The sequence below is a fragment of the Panthera uncia genome (genome assembly GCF_023721935.1).
Source record: "Panthera uncia isolate 11264 chromosome A3 unlocalized genomic scaffold, Puncia_PCG_1.0 HiC_scaffold_11, whole genome shotgun sequence".
Classification (NCBI taxonomy): domain Eukaryota; kingdom Metazoa; phylum Chordata; class Mammalia; order Carnivora; family Felidae; genus Panthera; species Panthera uncia.
Window position 1 is genome coordinate 908,234 of NW_026057578.1, and position 19,099 is coordinate 927,332.

General features: G+C 65.4%; 2 protein-coding genes across 8 annotated transcripts in view; both read right to left on the bottom strand.

The window, feature by feature from the left end:
- COL20A1 (collagen type XX alpha 1 chain) overlaps positions 1–1,111 on the bottom strand; it is a 29,395-nt gene extending 28,284 nt beyond the window's left edge. The window contains exon 1 of the mRNA XM_049650466.1: positions 958–1,111. Coding sequence (XP_049506423.1) covers positions 958–1,075 — 118 coding nt within the window. The 5' untranslated portion in view covers positions 1,076–1,111. The remainder of the gene's footprint in view (positions 1–957) is intronic.
- Positions 1,112–6,298: 5,187 nt separating this feature from the next.
- On the bottom strand, positions 6,299–18,400 carry ARFGAP1 (ADP ribosylation factor GTPase activating protein 1). Of its 7 annotated transcripts, XM_049650468.1 has the most exons (14): positions 18,269–18,400; positions 16,641–16,734; positions 15,565–15,628; positions 15,257–15,366; positions 14,833–15,004; positions 14,256–14,356; positions 13,371–13,457; positions 12,773–12,869; positions 11,750–11,806; positions 10,595–10,627; positions 8,719–8,775; positions 8,227–8,286; positions 7,640–7,716; positions 6,299–6,933 (listed from the first exon to the last, which is right to left on the bottom strand). In XM_049650468.1, exons 3-14 carry the CDS (start codon positions 15,622–15,624, stop codon positions 6,594–6,596), a joined length of 1,251 nt encoding a protein of 416 aa, XP_049506425.1. In that variant the 5' UTR covers positions 15,625–15,628; positions 16,641–16,734; positions 18,269–18,400; the 3' UTR covers positions 6,299–6,593. The 7 variants fall into 7 exon arrangements, with proteins under 7 accessions (XP_049506425.1, XP_049506427.1, XP_049506424.1 ...); XM_049650470.1 differs by lacking the exon at positions 16,641–16,734 and having other exon boundaries at positions 7,640–7,710; XM_049650467.1 differs by lacking the exon at positions 16,641–16,734 and having other exon boundaries at positions 18,269–18,399.
- Positions 18,401–19,099: the final 699 nt, after the last annotated feature.

Below are 19,099 nucleotides of genomic sequence, written 5' to 3' on the forward strand. Positions count from 1 at the left end.
CTAAGGAGACGTGCCACAAAAGAGTGGTTGCGGACTCCACACCAGGTGTGGCCACGCGTGTGCCCCGCTGCCGTGACCGTGTCAACAGAGACCACGAGTCAGACGCAAGGGGACTTGGGCAGTAATCCGGGCAGTGACGTGTGGCCTCCTGCCCTCACACGACTCGGGGGAGCCCCCTCGGCGGGGGGCACAGCCAGGGCGCTGGCGGCCAGACACCGGCCCTCCCAGAATCCATCCAAACCAGCACCCCGCACGGGGAACACGGCAAGGAAGTCCATCCGGCTCCGCAGCCGTGTCCCTTTTGGGGTCACGTCACTCCCCCAAAACACGTCACTCCCACAGGGAAACACTGTAAATGCCCAAGAGGAAGCGATCGGACTGAAAAGGCCCCCGGCTAGACGCGGTGCAGCGGCCACAGGCGCTGGCCACGCGGGTGCCGAGGACAGAGGCAGGGCGGCCCTGCCTTCTCCCAGTGCCTGCAATTGCCAGAAGCAGGCGGCAGAGAGCAGAGAACGGTGCTCTCCTCCGGGGGGACAGGAGGAAAAGGGGCTCCACTTTCTACTCTAGATTTGTGCCGTCTGGAAACTTCCTGCTGAGGAGGTGTCCTGAATAACGCAAAACACAACACGACTGTAGGAACTGGATGCAAAACGTGTGAATAACTGCGATAAAAACAAACGAGAAAACAACAGCATCCCCGGGCTGGGCCGGAAGACGGCAAGGCCAAAGGTCCAGCAAAAAGCGGAGGGCGACGCTTTGGGCAGAGGAACACAGGTGGCCCCCGGCGTCCCGTCTTTCCTCAAGAGCACGACTTCGGCTTGGGACGGCGGCTCCCGGGGAGGGTCAGGAGCAGGAGGCAGAGCAGTGGGGCCTGTGCCCCGGGTGGGTGTGGCCTGGGCTGGGGTTGGGCGCGGACTGGGGCCACCTTTCCAGGAAGCACCCCCGCCACGTCCTTACCTTGTCTCTGGCCGAGTCCCACGGCAACACCCAGCCACAGCCAGAGGCAGACCCCGAGGTGGGGGCACACAAGGGCACTCGTGGCGCACCGCCTGTGGGAGACGAGGTCGTGGACCATCTTCCGTCCGTCCAATCACTCCTGACCACCCCAAGTGCAGTGATCTGGGGAGTCCTACACCCCACAACCGCCCACACCCTGCCCACAGCAGACCGGTGTCCTGCATGACCTTCGTGGAGAGGTCAGCCGCCCTTCCCCCGCCCGCCCCCAGATGCATCTGGCCGTCACAAGCCTCTGCTCCTACCTTCCACCCTCAGGACACCCTCACAGGCAGGCCTGGGTCCTGACTGCTGGCCCGGTCCCTCTCTCGTCATTAGAACAGACTGCTCCCAGGGCCAAGGGGTCTGGGGAGGGAGCTGAGTCCAGGTAGGGGCAGCCTATGGTGTCAGGGCGGGGACTGGGCCCCCAGACTGAGCACAGCCCCTAGGATCGCGTAGGGCCCCTCGGCCAGCCCCAGGACCAGCTTCTCAGCAGGAAGTACAGGTCCTCGGAGGTGGGGAGGGGCCGCCGTCCCACCCGCGGCTGCATACAGCCTGGGGACTGCCTCTGCTGACAGTGCAGAGGGGACACACAGCACAGAACCTCAGGACCCCCGCCAGTCCAGCCACACCCAGGGGAGGTGGGAGCCAGGACCGTCTCATGAAACTGCCCAGCTTATGGGCGTCCTCGGGGCCGCGGAGGGCCAGAGGGCAACGCACGGGCTATCTGGACGCTCCAGGTCCCGGGACCTGCCTGATCCACATCCTGAAGCCAGACCCCTCCGCCCCCGAGAAGCCTGACCGGACCCAGTGGGACTCCTTCCAGGAGCACAGAGGTCACGACTGTGAACAGGAACCCTCTGGACAGTCTGCCCTCCCTGCCCCAGGACTTGTTGAAAAGGCAAGATCGTCCTCACGTCACAGACCCAGCAGACCGCTGGTGGCCCTCCTCATCCCCCAGCCCCCAGGACCACAGGTGAGTCACCAACCTCCTCCTGGGTGCGGGTGGCATCGCTCGGTCGGTCCCTGTGCACTCACATCCAGTCTGGTCCCGATGCAGCCACGAGGGGCCGGGGCTTATGAAGGCCCCTTTCCTCAAGACGTCACTGCCTCGGCCCAGCCCCCACCCCCCCTCCCCCCCGCCTCCTCCTCTCCCTAGGCTCTCCGCCCTTCCCATCTACAGCCCAAGATGGGGGTACAGAGTCCCAGTGCGTAGGACCTCATCACCGCAGGGCAGGGGTCTCTCGGGGGTGGGAGAGGGTGCACCAGCCAAATGCCTTTATCCCTCGTTCCACAGGGTCTGCCCCAAAGAGGGGCTCACGGGGGAGACACCTCAGGGACACGGCCACCACGTGTGGTCTGAGCACCAGGCTAGGGGTGACGGGCGTAGGTACCTCCGGCAGGCCGGCAGGGTGGAGACGTATCAGCCTCCGCTTCCTCCCTGCTCCTCCTCAACGGGGCCCGGCGCCCAGGCCCATGCCCACACTGGCCCCTTCCCAAAAACCTCTGCTGCCCCACTGGCCTCGCAACAGCCCTCCCCCCGGTCTGCAAGGGCCAGCCCGGTGTGGCCCCGCCCACGTGGACAGCCCCAGGCCCAATGCTTGGGCAGGGACGCTGACCAGATCGGACCCCGCCCCAGCCCCACCCGACTCGGAATCGCCCCACCAAGGAGCCGATGGGTGAGCAGAGCTGACTAGCAGTTGGTCGCCAGGGGCTGGCGGCCGCTCTGGGTCCAGCTTCCCGAGACAGAAGCACTTTGGCGGGTGGGCACAGCCTGGGACTCTTGGGCGGGGAGGCCAGAATCTGAGACCTGGTACTCACTGCAAGCTGGGAGCATTTGGGGGGGCGAAGGTCAGGGGCTGGGTGCTGCTGGGGGGGGGGGGCCCTTACCCAAGACCCATGGGGGCTTATCCCCTCCCCGGACTCCTGGCCACAGGGAAGACCCCGCAGGACCAGCCGGCGCCCCTGCCTCACGCCTGCCGGTCTACCAGCCCCAAACCCGGGAACACTGCAGGGGGTGGGGGCCCACGGTCCCAGGCCTGGGCCAGGAAACCGGGGCGGCTCCGTCCCAGGTGGCCGAGTGCCCCTCCCCGGTCCTGGCTGCTCGGTGGGCCCAGCTGCGCAGTCAGTGCTCCTGCGGCCGGGCTGGGCCTCAGACCCTGGGCCACACGAGCTCTCTGACATAGCCAGGGAGCGCCTGTGCCCAAGGACCCGAGCCGGACAGCAGGACGCTGTAGTGCGGAAAGACGCAGCACCCGGGAGCTGGCCCTGCCCGGTCCTGGGACCCACACCCCAGCCAAGCCCCGCACGCCTCAGTGGGGCCCAGCAGCCACGGACAGCCGTGCCCCGGGCCTACTGTGTCTGTCCGTGGCTCACAGGTGCTCAGGACACACGTCTGCACTCACACGCACCCACCGAGGCACCACCTGCACGCGCACACGCCGGTCGGCTCCTCGGTGCCCTTGGCTGGACCCTGTCCGCCCCTCACCCAGTGCCTGCCCATCACCTGTGATGCCCCTGAACCCCCCGAACCAGTTAGCAGCGTCGGGGCCGCCCAGGACCCCGAGAGGACGGGACAGTACAGTACCGGGTGCTGGCCCCTGGCTGAGCAGGGCCCCATCGCCCTTCCAGAAACAGCACAGCAGCCTGCCCGCGGGCTGGCACGTCGCCCCCGTCACGGGCCCTCACTCCGGCGTGCACAGGTCCTCTCCCCATCCTGGCCTCAGGGGAAACTGGCCCTCGGCACGGAGAAGCCTCCTGCGTGGCCCCCGACATCCACCCTCGGGGCTGCGGGGGCCGGGCCGCCCCTGACCACACCCGGTGGCTCAGACACAGCAGACACGCCAGAGGGCAGGGCCCCCACCGCCCAGTCATCCCCACCCAGACGGCCCCCGGGAAGGCCCCGGCTCTGGGTGTGAGGGGTCAGGGCCCGCTGGGCGGCTGAACTGGGCCACAGCAGAGGTGGACTTGTGTGAGGGCTTGGCCGGCAGGGCGCACAGAATGCCACGGTCGTGGGCAAGGCCGGAGGGAAGGGAGCTGAGGGGGTCTGGCCTTCACGTGCACCCGCCTGTCCGTCCTGGCGTCCGGCTAGGGGTCTGGGGCTGAGATGGCGGAGCCAACCGGGAGGCCTCGACTGGCGGTGGTCCTACCAGTCCCTGGTCAGCCTGGCGTCCCGCAGCCGGGGTCTGGGTGGGACCCCTCACAGGCAGCCAGGGGGGCCGAGGGCGGCTTCGCAGCCTCCGGCCCCCTCTCTCACCAGGCTGGCCGCCAGCACAGCGGGTGAGGCCCACGGGGATGCAACCAAGAACTGACCCAGGACTGCCCCATGCCCCCTGGGCCCCACCCAGACCTGCCTTCCCGCTTGGCACCCTCTGTCTTCTGCCCCGGACAGGATGGCCCACGAGAGACCACCCAGGAAGAAAGCTCCGGTTCTGGAAACTCCACTCAGCATCCCCTGGCTGTGCCTCCCTCTGGCCCCACTTCTGCCCAGAGCCAGGCAAGCTGCCACGGGCCCCGGGTCCCAGGCAGACACCCACTGGAGACCTCTCTGCCCCCCCGGGAGGTGTCCCACCTGCACCTCCAAGAGCCCCAGGCCCCGCCCAGCCCGTCCCCCCATCTGCAAGCACACGCTGAAAGTGGCCTTTGGGGCACTCACCCAGGTCACTCTGTTCCCATGTGCCAGTGACCCCTGCACAGGAGAGCACCAGACCGCCGCCCAAGCCCTCAGCCAACACAGCCTGTGGCCGCGGGCACCCCACCCGGGCTCCACCTGGCACAGCACCAAGGGCATCGGTCTGTCGCCCTAAGGGTCTTGGACCACCGCATCCCAGCACCCCAGGAGGGGTCTGGGAGAACACCCCCTTGGCCAGAACACGTCTGAAGATACAGCACAGACCTGACCGCTGCACTCGGCATGACAAAGAAACTCACTCTCAGCGTGGCCTCCCAGAGGAGAACTTACTGGAAGAGTAACGGCCTGAGCGCCGGCCACCGAAGCCTCCGGGACCGATAGCAGAGCCCCCGGTTCCCACCCTGACGGAGGAGGAGGTTCCAGTGCAGAAATCAAACCCACGTCCCACAGGGCACCGACCCCGGAGGATGCCCGTAGGGGTGACAGCTGGCCCCGAGCACCCTCCTGAGCACCGGCACCCTGTGACGCTCGTTCCCAGGACGGCAGACCGAGCACGGGGCCTCTCATCACCCTGAGGTTCTGACCTCTGATCCGGGTACAGAGGCCGCCGGCTCAGTGACCGACACCCCCAAACGGCAGCCAAACACCGCAGGTGCTCCACACTGGGTGTCCCTGTCTCCCCACAGCTGTCTCCTACAGGGAGAGCCGTGGGCCGGGAGGCCGTGCCACGCCGGCCCATCACACGCCCCAGACCTGACACGGGCGGTCACGGCCTGGCTGCCGCCAAGCATCCTGCCGGGCCAGCCTGTCCTGCGACATGAATGGCTAGCAGCATCCAGAGCACAGAGGGGCCACATCCCGCACGAGTCACGCCAGGACTGAGGCACACGCGGCACCGGGTCAGAGGTTGGCTGACAGCCACGTAAGGGTCAGGATGCGGGTGCGGGAGAGCAGGCACCACAGCCGAGAGTCGCGTGCAGGCGCGTCACGCTGACGGGAGAACGACCCGTTAGTACGAGGCCGTGACCGTGGAGGTGGGACGGCCACGTGGTGGCTGACGGCCACGTGGGCTCTGGGTGGACAAGGAGACCCAAACGACGCTGCAGGCCAGGCCGCGGGCGCAGCACGCACTGGCAGGGACGGGGCGCCGGCGGCCCAGCCCGACGGGAACTCCCTCCTCGCTGCAGACGGCCGGGGCGGCTTCCGAACGTGGAAACAAACCCGGGACAGCGCCGCGTGCTACTCGTCTGTGAGCCCCGGGAAGGGAGCCCAGCCCCCCTGCCACGCACCCCCACACCTGGCTGGGGGCCAGCCCGGCTCAGACAGGAACGTGCTGGCGTCCCTCCCCCGCTTTCACGTCCCTGTTGCTCAGCCGTCCGGGCCATCCCGGGGTGCTGCCCTCAGTCCAAGCGCAGACAGGAGGCCTGGGCTTTGGGGACGAGGCCAGAGGCCCTGGGGTGTGCGTGGCCGCGCACGGAGGCCTGGAGAGGTGACACAGGAGAGAGGGACAGGCGGTGACCAAGGGCCAGGAGGGCGAGGTGGGCGGTCAGCAGCGCCAGCCCCGGTGGCCCTTCTGGATTTCCACACGGAGGACCCGGGGCAGGGTCCTCAGAAGCCCCGACCAGACGACGCCTGGGCTGAGGCGCTGGAGAGAGAGCACACGTTTCGCGTCACGACACTGCACGGGCTGCGGTGCGGCCACTCGGGAGGGGAGGGTTTATTAGCAAGGGCGTTACGGGAACGACGGGGCGGCCTGCCTCCCTCGGGGGCGGGACCCCGCCCTCCTCGTCGCCAGGCCACCACAGGAGGGCCAGTGCCCACGTGAGCGGGCAGCCCCGCCCACAGGCTCCCACCCGAGGTGCCGTCTTCGTGCCACAGATGGTTTCTTGGGTCAGACGGGAGGAGACGTGGGGACCAAGTGCAGACACGGTGGCCGTCCCAGCTGCTGGGGGCCGGTGCGCGGCGGGGCCTACCAGTCCTGGTTGTCCCAGCCCTCGTCCACCGGAGCCGCCGGCGGCACCGCCTTCTTGGGGGCCTTGGCTCTGCCCTCCCCGCTGCCCCCCCAGGCCTCCCCGAGGTCGCTGTTGTCGCTGTTCCTGTTGTTGGACGCGGAGCCCGAGCCCCACACGTCCCAGCTGTCCGAGCTCCGCTTCTCGGCCGAGGCGTCCGCACACGTCCAGCTGTCACTGCTTGGGGACCTGTGGCCCCTGGTGGGGTCGGCGCTCCCGAAGGTCTCCCAGAAGCTCTGGTCGACGGTGTTCTGGGGGTTGTCCCCACTGCCGCTCTGGTAGCTCTGGCCCTCCGGGGGTCTCGGGGGCAGAGAGGGAGACTGAGGACCAGCCAGAGCCACCAGGCCCTCCCTCGGCGTGCTCCCCAGTGTCCTCCCCGAGATGGGGCTCAGGGCCCCATCTGGTGTGACGTCCACACCAGAGCTCAGGGCGGCTCTGCCTTGGAGCTGAGGGCACGGAACCCTCTGGAAGAACCTGGGCAGGCCCCTTGCGGCCAGAGCCCAGCTCCGCCAGTCCTACCCCACAAGAAGCATGTCCCGGTGACTGAGGGAACAAGGCCTCTCGTGCCCCCAACGGGCCCCCTGACCCCAAGTGCTCAGGCCCCACATGGTCCAGAGGGTGCCCCCAACGGGCCCCCTGGCGCAGTCATGCTACCCAAACCTCGGGACAGAACGTCAGGAAGACGCGTGGTGCGAGTTCTCCCTGCCCAGCCGGCCCCAAGCGGACGGTGAACGAGGGGACAGCATCCACCCACCGGACCCGAGACCGCACACGAGAGCTCAGCGCCCGTCTCCAGACTGAACCCCTACACCCATCCCTCAGGGGCCCGGGTACAGCCACACTGAGCACGGGGGCCAGAGCAAGAGGTCGGGCTGCCAGCTGGCTCTGGGGGCTGCTGCAACCCCTGCACCCCTGGGGGTGACGTGCCCCCAGAGACCTTGTGGGAAGAAACCCAGGGAAAGGGGGCTCCTGCCTTCAGGACAGAGGGACGGGGGCAGCAGCATACCTGTCCGAGGGGTCCTCCGCTCTCCCAGAGAAAAAGGTGGTGACGTCCCGCCAGCCCCTACTGCCGGCCCCCTGGACCTAGAAGGGACAGAGGAGGCAGCTGAGCGGGGTCCTCACGCACAGCACACACGGCCTTTCACTTAAAGCCCCCGAGAGGCTCAGAAACGCAAGCAGCGTGGCAGGGGCTTAGGGCCCCGCTGTCCCACACTCCCCCCGCCCCCCCCCCCACCCGCCGGGGCGGCCGGTGGCCAGGGACGCCCACGGGCACAGAGAGGCCCAGGGCTCAGCAGCTCCAGGAGACGCCGAGCAGGCGAAGGCCCCTGCACGCCCTCGCGGAGCGTCAAGGTCGGCACTCACCAAGGAAAGGGCAGCGGCAGCAAAACAAGGGCAGAAGAAAAAGAAGCGACAGGTTAGCGGACGGACGGAAGCTGCGTCAAGCCGTCTCCACATTCCTGTGGCGCCGGCACCGCAGGGCCTCTCTGACCCTCCTCCTGTGTCAGCGGGCGCTCAGCCCCTTCCCACACTCGGCTCCGGGTGCCCCGGAATGTGGAGACTGGCTTCCAGCGGCGCCCGGGGGGCCCGCCCTACCTTGGACGCCAACTGAGAGACCCCACTGGACACATCCTCAAAAATCTTTCCCTCCTTCACCTGCGTGGGTTAAAACAGCACCTTTAGCGGAGCGGCGGAAGCCACACGGTCGCCCGTCTCTGACAAAGGACCGACGCAAACTGAAGAGCCCTGTGGCAGCAGCCGCGTGGGACCCTATCTCCCCCCTGGGCTGCCCCCTCCCCAGACGTGAAGGCGCCGGGGGCCACTGACTCCAGCCCAGCCTGGTTTAACGCGGCGTCCTCCCTGGCAGGGGACTGTGTCACCGACAACCTCCTGAGGACAGACCGACAATGTCCGAGGTCCCCAGCCCACGAGAGCTTCCCGCGCTCGGTCAGCTGGGTCCCCACAGGAGGGCAGGACTCACCCCCCCCACCCCCCCCACCCCCCACCGAGTAGGAGCTGATGGATAGAGCCCCCTACACCAGCTGCTCCCCTGGACGAGGGCCCACTGGGGGCCGAGGGCCACGTTACCTTCTCCTGGGCGGGTTTGAGGACGTTCTCGTTCAGACTGTGGCCCAGCTCCGAAGCCTGTGCAAACAGGGGCAAGTCAGGGGAGCTCCCCAGGCAGCGCGTCCCCCAGGGCACGGGTTGGCATGGTGGCCACGAGCGTGGCCGACAGAGGGAAGGCGGGAGACGGTGAGCGGCCCGGCAGCACACAGATGCCTCCCGCGCTCCTGGCGCTGCGCTAGGAGCGGCCCCCGGGCACGCTGGCTGTGGGGCGGCCAGAGACCACCGTCCCAGGCCTCCTCGCTCCAGACGGAGAGGCTCAGAGAGGCAGCAAGTAGTCGGGAGCCCGCCCCAGCCGGTGGCCACCTCCAAGTGTTCCCAGCAGAGCCCCCGCGATCCCGGCCCATGAAGACCACCGCCATGCCGGCTACAGGTCCCAGGCTACCCCCTCGACGGGAACGCAGGCAGGCGCACCCACGGTCACCAGAGCAAAGGGGACGGAGCCGGAGGACGAGCCAGGGTGGGTGACTGGTGGGGGTGTTGGGGGGGGGGGGGACGACGGGGCAGCCAAGAGCACGTCAAGCAGCAGCAGCCTCGGTGGACCGGGTAGCCACGTGGGCGCCCAACGCTTGCCACCGGGATTCGCTCCTTCCAGTGATTTGGCTCGAGGTGATCAAGCCGGGAAATGAAAATCCTGCCAAGCAGCTCCTGGTGCCCCGGCAAAAGCAATGTCCCCGGTTCCCGACTCCAGAGCACCACGAGCGGGCCAGACGGGCCCAGTGGGCTGGCGAGGAGCGCCGAGGGTGCGCACACGTAAGCAAGGACACATGACAGGCCACCGTCCAGAACAGCTCAGGGCAAAGCAAGTGATGAGCGCAGAGACGGGGATAGGCATGCACGAGAACAGGCTCGGGCCTTACCGGCTCTGGCTGCTGCTTGGAGCCCCAAAACTTTACCGAGACAGCAAGGGAGCGGGTTGGGGGAGAGAGTGGGGTGGGGGGATAAAAGAGAGAGAGAGAGAGAGAGAGGGAAACAGAGAGAGAGAGAGAGAGAGCGCGGGCGCTAGGAGCATTTGACATAGACCAGGAAGCACGTCCAAACATGTTAATAGCCTCACGTTCTCATGGCATCACCCCAGCAGGTGTCCCCAAAAGTGGCTCTGAGTACACACTTCTTGCCATCAGACCTCACTGCTTTCCACTCCCAACGTGCAACTCCCGGAACCGCAAGAGCGAGCGAGCCAGGAGCCCGGGAGGGGGGCCGGGTGAGAAATCACCCTCGGGCAGGCTCTGCTGCAGAAGTAACCATCCTCCCGCCTGGTACCGCCTCCAGGGCTGCCGCCTCCTGCACAGTCCTGACTCCCAACAGCAGACACAGGCGGCCCAGCTCCAGTACCCCCTGGGGACTGCCGGGGCTACCAAGATTTGAAGGAAAAGGCCAAGGCCCAAGGCCCCCAACCACCGCCCACAAAGAGAACGCACTCACCGGGGAAGGATGAGTGTTATTTCCATAGAACCCAGACCCACCATCCCAAGGAAGGGCCGGGCGCGGCCTGCGCGCGGCTGCCTACCCCCCTCCCCACAACGCGTAGCCTCAGCAGCACCCAGCTTCCCTCCGCCAACCGCACAGGGGCCTCCAGCAGTGCAGGGCCCAGGCTGCGACGGAGGGGTGATGTTAGCCCTGCAGGCCCCAGGCAGATGCGGCCTCTTACCCATCTGCACACGGACGTGGGAGCCTGGGCCAAGTGCGGGAGCACAGGCCTGTCCACACCTGAGCCACAGACACGTCCCCTCCCCCAAGCACATGGCCCAAGGAGGGCACACCAGGCACAGTCCAAACACCAACAGGACATCAGACTAGGAATTTTAACAGCACAGAACACAGAAGCTTCCTTTGTTACCTTCTGACTTGCTTGAGATCCGAATTTCGTTGCCTGAAAAGAAAATCGACGTGGCTTTGGGACCTCCTGTCCCAACGCCAGGCCCCAGGCTGCACCTCCGCAGGGCTGAGACAAAGCTCTGGCCCAAGCCTGTCTGCTGACAGCCACCCACCCCACAGTAGCTCCTGGAGCACGAGGCCAGCTCCCTGTCGGAGGAAGGCCATCGGGAGGGACACCCACACGGCACACGGGCCTGGGGCAGCAGGCCCACCAGGAGGTGGTGGCCACCCCAGCCCTGTCACCTAGGGGCTTTCCCATGGCCCAGACCATACCACCTACTCGGCGCCCAGGGCAGTCACACAGCTCGCCCTAGCACGGCACCCCGCCACTAAGGAAGATTCCAGCTGAAAGACACCTGCACCCCTGTGCTGCACCTTCCGAAGCCAAGTACACAGAGACAACCAGCAGAGGCTGAAGCACCAGGGCCACAGGGCCTGGGCCCCTCAACGCTGAGCTCCTCCCAGGCTGGGCAGGGCAGGATGCTGGGCACAGCGGCCCACGGGGACCACTGAGAAGCGTCCACAGCGACTTCACTCCAGTCCAGAGCCTGCCCAGGGCTCTCCCTTCTCGGGGTGACCTTCCTCAGCATGGCCACACTGGCCGGGCAACCTGCTGGACCCCACCCACAGCCTCCTCTCCAGGCTGACATCCCTAGACAGGTTTCTGGCCTGTTCTTTCCCAAGCACAGGCCCACTCTCCACTTGTCCTGACAAGATCCCTAACCCCGTCGCTAAGGCAAGGGTGAGAGAAAGGTCGGCTTGCACAAACGCTACTCTGTGCCCAGCAGCAGAACCTCGAAGGCCGGCAGGACCGCTCAGCCTACAGGGGTCACGACGTGCCCCACCTCAAGACGGCACGCATCTCTTAGGGCCGCTGGCCCTCAGCAAACAGTGCTGCCCTGACGTGGAGGCAGATGGCCGCTACAGAGCAGAGAACGGTGTGGCCCTGAGGTCTGCCGCGGCCTCGGGGGCTCCGGGCCAATGGCGCACAGCCTGGGCTGGGAATGCTCTCCAACCGTCAGTTGGAGCCCCTTCAAGACCCTTCTGCACCCCCAGACCCCAGAGCAGCCCAGCCCGCCTGGGTCCTACAGGTGGAGCACTGGGGCGGGCTACTCACACCCTCCTTGGCAGCCGAGGCAAACTTGCTCGCTCCGGTGGTGAAACTGCTCCAGCCCTGAAAAGAGAGGCCACGGTGAGGCTGCGGGGGCGCCTCCCAGGCAGGCTTCATCTGCCACGCCGCCCACCTCTCGGCGGAGGGGCTGCCCGCGTCCGCATCCAGCTCCGCAGGAAGGCCGCCCCCACGGGGCTCTGTCCACAGCTGCAGCCCGGCCTCCCACGAAGAACGGGTTCCCACCGCGGGCACGCCTGGACAGCACGCCAACGACCGGTGGCCACGGCAGCCGGGACAGCGCCCGCGACTCTGCGGCGCTCCCCCAGCCCTGACCGTCCGGACCTCACCTCGAGCACGTGGCCATGCTTTCGTCTGCTCTCCACCCCCCACCTCCCCTCAAGGGGCAGGGGCCTGGCACCCAGTCTGTAGAGATGCCTGTTCTCTTTGCCCGAGTTCGAGGCTTCCCCCTGAGCCTCCAAATCCAGTCGAGACCATTTAAAAACATAAATGGCTCACTTAAACCTCAGCTTCCCAACAGAGCCTCCTCCCCCCAAACAATGAGACAACTGCGTTCAGCTTCTTGCGTGAGAACTAAAACGCGGCAGGAGGAGACATGGAAACACGCACGTGCCCCGTACGGGCGGGGGTCTGTTTTTTCGCAGAGAAACTCTCAGGCAGCAGGCTGTCGGCTGGAGGCGTGCCTTTCCGCCCTGGAGCAGTGACCTCGGCTGCCCAGCGCCCCGGCAGGCCTTCCCCAGGCCGCCAAGGGCAGTGGGCACCCTTCCGAGGGTGCTAGAGCCCACACGGCTCAGCTGCCCGCTGTGCCCGGAGCTCTGCCAGGACAGGCACCACACAGAAAGTCGTGCTCTGAAGAACCCCTCCCCCGTTCACTGGCAACAAGGATCTCTAGTCACAGTGAAGAAAGCTCTCTGCGCGTGTGGACCTGAACGCACCAGGCAAATGAACCTGGCTGTAAAGAAAACAGGCCTCCTGCAGAGGGCGGTCCCCGGGGCAAGACGCGGTCCTCACCGAGCACAGGGACGACACGGCACTGCTGAGGAAGTCGTCTTCCCTCCTGGGGGGGGGCACTGTGTTCCCAAACCCGACGTAGCGGTTCTCCTGGGCCCTGACAGGGAGACACAGGCGCAGCCCCACTGCTCCCGACGGCCTCGGGACAAGAGGCCCCCAGACCCCGGATGGAGGTGGGGGACCCCCCTCCCTGAGTACGTGTATCCACAGTGGTGGTGGGGGGGGGGGGATGGCATGGGGTAGGCTACCCCCTGCTCACTGAAAAAGACCCTCCTGCTGCATTCAGTCGGGGCCCCCGGCCGGACCCACAGCCCCCAGACGGTTATGGCAAAAAGCGTTGAGGTTATCTGACAGCTCCGGAGACAAAAACTCGTTTACGTGTCAGGTTGGGTTCTTTTTTCCTTCTAAATGTTGGGCTTTCTCTCCAATCAAAACTGCGCTTCAAACCTGGGCTGGCCCAGGGACAGCAATTCAGGACCCGCACGCAGACTCTGCACACAGCAATGGGCCCCAGCCCACGGCCGGGGGACAGTCCCGCCCGGAGGGACCCCGCCCAGAGCCATCCAGCCACCAAACCCCTTGCTGCCCGCGGCCTCACCCCTGGTAGGAGCCGAGATCGCCATTCAGCCAGTCTTCAAACGCTTTGTCTGAGGAGCCGGTGGAGCTCTGTGGGTGGCCAGAGGCTCTGAAATGGGAGAGTCAAAGTTCAATGAGGCCGAGGGAGGTCGGGCAGGTGCCTGAGGGAACCAGGTGGGTCTCTGGGAGGTGCTCTCTCTCCACCAGGTCGCACTGGGGTCCTCCAAGAATGGAGCACCTGAGGCCAGCTGGCCTCCAGCTCTGTCCCAAAGGCAGCTCGGGCTCGGTGGCCGAGGCTGGCGACAAGCAAGCAGATACACTGTAGCCCCAGCTGGGGCCGCAAAGGGACCCCGAGAGCGGCTCCATCCTGCCCGTGCCGGCAGGGAAGCAGCCCAGAGGCTGGTGAGACTGAGGCTGAAGCAAGCACCCCAGCAGTGGCAGTGGGGGGGTGGCCTGGGCACCCCCGGTGCAAACAGGGAGCCTTCTCTAGACCGGCCACCCCAGAACAACGCCTCGGCCGTGCAGGAGGACACGGGATGTGCCGTGGGGACCAGCCTGACCACAGCATAGCTGCACTCGGGGGGGCGGGCCACCCTCCGAGAGGACAAAGGCCGCTTCCCAGAGATGCACACGTGTCACGGGCGTCTGGCAGAGCCTGCACCGAACGGGCCCTTGGGAGGTGGGGAGGTACCAGCTTCTACCTCAGGCACAACTTTACGCTTGCGTTTCTACCGAAAGCCTGTGTTGCTTCGGCAACCTAGAACGTTCTCTTTCCCACTGACTTTTGGGCGTGTCTCACAACGTGAGCCGTCACCGCAACAGTAAGGGGATCCTGAGCTAAGATTGGGGCCGAGATCGGGGCTGGGCCGAGAACAGCGCGGAGCCAGACGAGAGGAGCAGCTACTACCGGGGGGCAGTGGTTGCCAGCGCCTTGGGCTGGGGCGGGGTCCAGTTCTGGGCAGGCGAGGACTCCAGAGACCATTCTCTGCCTTCAGCTAGGGCGGCCACCTGCCAAGGGGACACAGGGATCAGAGAGCCTGCGGCTGCCAGGAGGGACCGGCGACATCACCCGCTCCAGCATATGCTGCTCCCAGCCCCTCCCAGGCTCAGCGGCCACGGGCTGGGGCCACCCTGACACACGTCAACGGCAAGACCGACCGGGGCTCACGCTGGCGGCAGTGAACAGCGGTGCCGGTGAGTTCCCAGGCAGCGGCTCCAACCCCGAGGGACATGGTTCCTCCGGCAGGCGTGGCCGTCCTGGGATGGTCTGGCCACCACACAGAGATGTGGGAACGCGGTGCTCCCCCAGAGGGTGTGGGGAAGGCCCGTTCTCACCCCCGCCACTACACACCACCCGCCCCCATGTGGGACGAGGCGGCCCGCGTGTCCCGTCCGCAGGCATATCAGGGTCCACAGAAGAATGCCAACGCCCAGACAACAGCCAGCAGGCAGGCCCCCGGCACGGCTGGTCAGCCTGTCCCCACCTTGTCCCTGAAGAGGGCTGCGGCCTTGCTGTTGTACTTCTCCTGCAGGGACCAGCACGGGTCATAGTCCTCCTGAGACTCCAGGAACTCTCGGAACTTCGCGTTCCCCCCAGCTCTCATCTTCTCGAGCTCCGCGTCCTTCCATTTGTCCATGGTAACAGAGCGCACAAAGCTAGAAGCCGGGCGCCGATCCAGTTAGCAGCACTGGGTACCCAGGAGCCGCCCCCCACGCCCGCCCCAACCAGGGCGTGGACATGACACTTGAGCTCCCCCGGGGCGGAAGCCTGGCCGCGATGCCCCCGAGGGCACGCAGAGCCAGCAAGGTGGCAAGTGTTGGTCCATCATCCCACACCCAGCAGTGGGCCCTCGACCGCGGCCGAGGATCCCCGGGGGGCCGGGGGTGCGGGGGGAGCAGGGCACTGACCTGAGGTGCACCCCAAGCCCGCGGTGCTTCCCCGAGCACTCCAGGCAGATCCAGATGCCATAGGTCACGCTCACCCACTGGGGGTTGAATGCTCCGCACTCAAAACACAGCTGCAGAGAAACCACATGCGACTCACCCAGGCACGCAGGGCAGAGCCCAGGGGCCCCAAAGGCCCCACAGGTGCCCCCAAGAGGGAGCGGGGGAGAGGCCGACTCAAGACCGGCAGCCACAGGGCGAGCTTTGAGGCTACAGGTCGCTTCCGAGAGGTTTGCTGAAGCTCAAAGCACCGAAGCAAAGCAGACGCTTACGTTGTTTTCATCTTGGGCTCTGACTTCTTTAAGAACTTTCCTGGTTCGTGGGCTGGCCATGGTGCTGAAAGGAGAGAAGAAACTTGAAAAACTTACAAACAGGTTACTTTACGAGAAGACCAATTAGGGCAAAGACACCATAACACACAGCTTCAAAGAAACCCCGCTGAGCTGCCTGGAAGCTCTGGGCAACACCCCTAACCTACTACAGGCAGCGTCGGGGAACCGCTCACACAAGGAAACTGTCCCCCACACTCTAAGAGAAACCTACAGCAGTCTGCATGCTCCCAGGCCAAAAGCAACGTGACTATGGAGAACAACGTAATCAGCAGCGTCCGCTTTGCTTAAGCATCACGCACCACCGAGACTCTGCAATCTGTACAACATCCTGTCTTGAGAAAATCCGTATCGAGGGGTGGTCTTTATAAAATGTGCACAGACTGGCCGCTAAATCTGACCGCCCGCCCGAAGGCCAACACACCAGACGTGGGCCAATAATCACGGAAGACGGGAGCCCCAGGTTCTCTGCGCATCACACCTTCCACTCCCCAGCGGGCAGCGTGGGGCAGAAGTGGGAGCCCTAACTGAGGTGTGGAGAGGCTGACCTGTGGGAGGGTCTACGGGTAGGTCCTCTGTAGGGCCACTGTGATGGAGGTGACCGGTGGCATGACCACGGCAGGACAGACCTGCCACCCTGCCTCACGGGGACGCTGTCGGGAACAACAGCCACATAACTTGGGCTGAAGAGCGGAACCAACTCTGTACGGATCTCCTAGCTTTGGCAAAGTTCAAGGTCAACCCCTGGCCCGCTGAATTCATGACCAGGACCACTGACATAATAAGATTCGAGCCAGGAGCCAGCACAGCGCTGGACATAAAGCAACACCGTGGTTCTGCACACACCACGACCACTCGGCCGTGGGCCCCAGGCCACCTCTCTGCCGCCTGGACAGACCCTCTACTGACGGTGCAGCCTACACAACCCAGGAGGAGCTTCTCTGCCCTGTATCTCACCTTTAACCTTAGTACACAGAACTAACTCACAGACGGGAACGCCGACTCTCCACACAACTGACCTTTCTAAATCTGGAAGGCCACAACTTTGATGTTCCCGCTCTGAGGCTCGTTGAAGCAAGCAAGAAATGAACAGTTGTTTCTGGTTTTCGATAACTGACGGAAACAAAACCCAGAGTTCACCCAAGGCTCCTCTGTGCTCTGCGGCTTTCTGTGCCGCGTGTGACAGTCCACCGAAAGCATCAGATCTTGAGGGCAAACACCTGAATCCATAATCTGGGCCAGACTCATTCAAATGGGATACTGCTGTCACACTGAGCGCCTAGGCCACAGCACGGCGTAGATGGGTAAGGGCACAGACGGGTAAGGAAGGGCACAGACACATAAGCGCACACTCTTGGAGAGACATCCTGCCGGGTCTGAGTCACAAAGCCCTCTCCACACATTCGTCTTGTGGCGGCCACTGGGGAAGCCCATGCAAGCTGGTGTGTGGGGCTGACATGCGTCCCTGCCCGATCAGGTCTCCATACTCAGCCCTGTGCTCTTTCCTGAGGACTGTAGCTTCCCTCAGGGGTTCACATTCTGGTCAAGAGGGCACAGGCAAACAAAAGCCAGAACGGGGCTGAGCTTGCTCTGAATTGGAAACTGTGTAAGATAAAATTGGGCAGAGCAAATGTTTGCAGAACTAGCAGAAAGGTAACATGTGGAAGCTAAAAGACTTGATTTGGATTTAAAAGGAACTCCCCTTGGTGACCCGTTTGGAGGTGAGCATCCTTTAACCCTCTGAGATGCTAACTCTGATGCATGAAAACACCTCCTAACTTTCAAAACCATAAATAAGATTTATCCTGAGAAACAACCCAAAAAATCCTTAATGCTTGAAATCCAGATGGTAAAATGCAGCTTTCTGCAGGTGGACATAACTTCAGGAAACATTGAGCCAAACGAGGACACCTTTTCTTGGTTCATCAGGTAAGCCACTTGCTAACTGCTGAAAGCTGAGTCCTTAAGTTGGGACTTTCTCCATGTCTACCACTAAAAGTAGCTGAGGACGCTGCTCGGTGTCCAAGGCGCTTACACAGGTGACCAGGAGAAACAGAAAGCGCCCGAAGAACCCCTGTGGAAGCACAGACGATCTCCGAACCCCGGCCGGTAACGTCAGAGCTAATCACCCCCTGGGCCGTCGTCACCCTGCTGCACAGCGGTAACCAGAGCGTGGCAGGAGTGCTAGGCCCGCACTTAACGGGCACGATTACTCCTCAACACTGGCGACGAGGCCGATCACCGGGGCAGACAGGACGCATCCGCTTTACCTCCATCCACGCGAACCGAAATGGAACGGGTTGCTTCTGCCTCCCCGCGGGGGTCGTCCACGGCCAAGGGGCGGGAGCACAGGTGGCGAAGGGAGACCGGACGGCCCCCCTCCCCCGACCCTCACCCCCCCTCCCACGCTGGCCGGAACCCGTACTTGCCAGGGTGGAAGACGCCCAGACTCGAGCCCCGGCCCGACTGCACGCTCGTCCCGGCCAGCGCCAGCGCCCGAGGGAGGAAAGGGGCGAGCCGCGCCGGGGCCCGCGGCTGCGGGAGGATTCCAGCCCCCGAGGTGGGGGCGGCGGGCCGGGGGCGCGCGGGAGCGCCCGCCGAGGCGGACCGGGGAGCGGGCGCCGGGGGCCTCGGGTCACGCGCTTACCAGGCGGGGTCCGGGCTCGGTCTTGTGCGCCGGGGTCGGCCGGGGTCCGCCGGGGTCCGCCGGGGTCGGCCGGGCTCGGGCGCGCCGCTAGCTGCTCCGGGGACGCTCGCCGGCCGCCCACCCCGCAGCCACCAGCTTCCGACTACGTTGCGCCTCTCAAGGCATCACGGGAAGCCGGGGGGCGGGCCGGTGGGCCGGACTTCCGCCTCCGCCTGCCGGGCCGGAGCGAGGCCCCGCCCCTGTCGCCATGGGGACGCGGCGCGGCCGGATTGCGGCCGGAGTGCGGCCGCTGAGCGTCCCGCGGGGCCCGGCCGCCCGCCCTCCCGCACGGCGGGCACGGAAAACGCGTTCCCGTCTGCTCTCGCCGGGATGATTCCGGGACAGCTTCCTCGCCGGGGGCTGACTGGGAAGACGCGGCGGGGGAGGGGGCAGCCGGCGGGCTCCCCGGGGCGGGCGGTTGCGGAGTCCGCGCGTGTGCGTGCGGTGGACGGCACGGCGCGCCTCGGGGACGCTGAGCCCCCGGACTCCGCCCTCCGTCAGCGGGGCCCACCCGGAAGCCACGGGGCCCGAGCCATTTGGGGTGGTCCGACGCGCACGCGGGTGGGAGCGCGCACGGAGCGGTGTGAATGCAGCGCCCCGAATACGTGCCGATGCGCCTGCAGCAAAGAGAACCCTGAAAAGTGTTGATGTCGGGGGAGCGGGAATTGCAAGCGATTTTTTGTTTGGTTTGTACTTGGTGCTTTCTGCGCATACGCTACATCCCTGTAACTTTTGGAATGAGCACGTATAAACGTTTTTATTGAGGTATGATGTGCAGTCAGTAACGGGTAC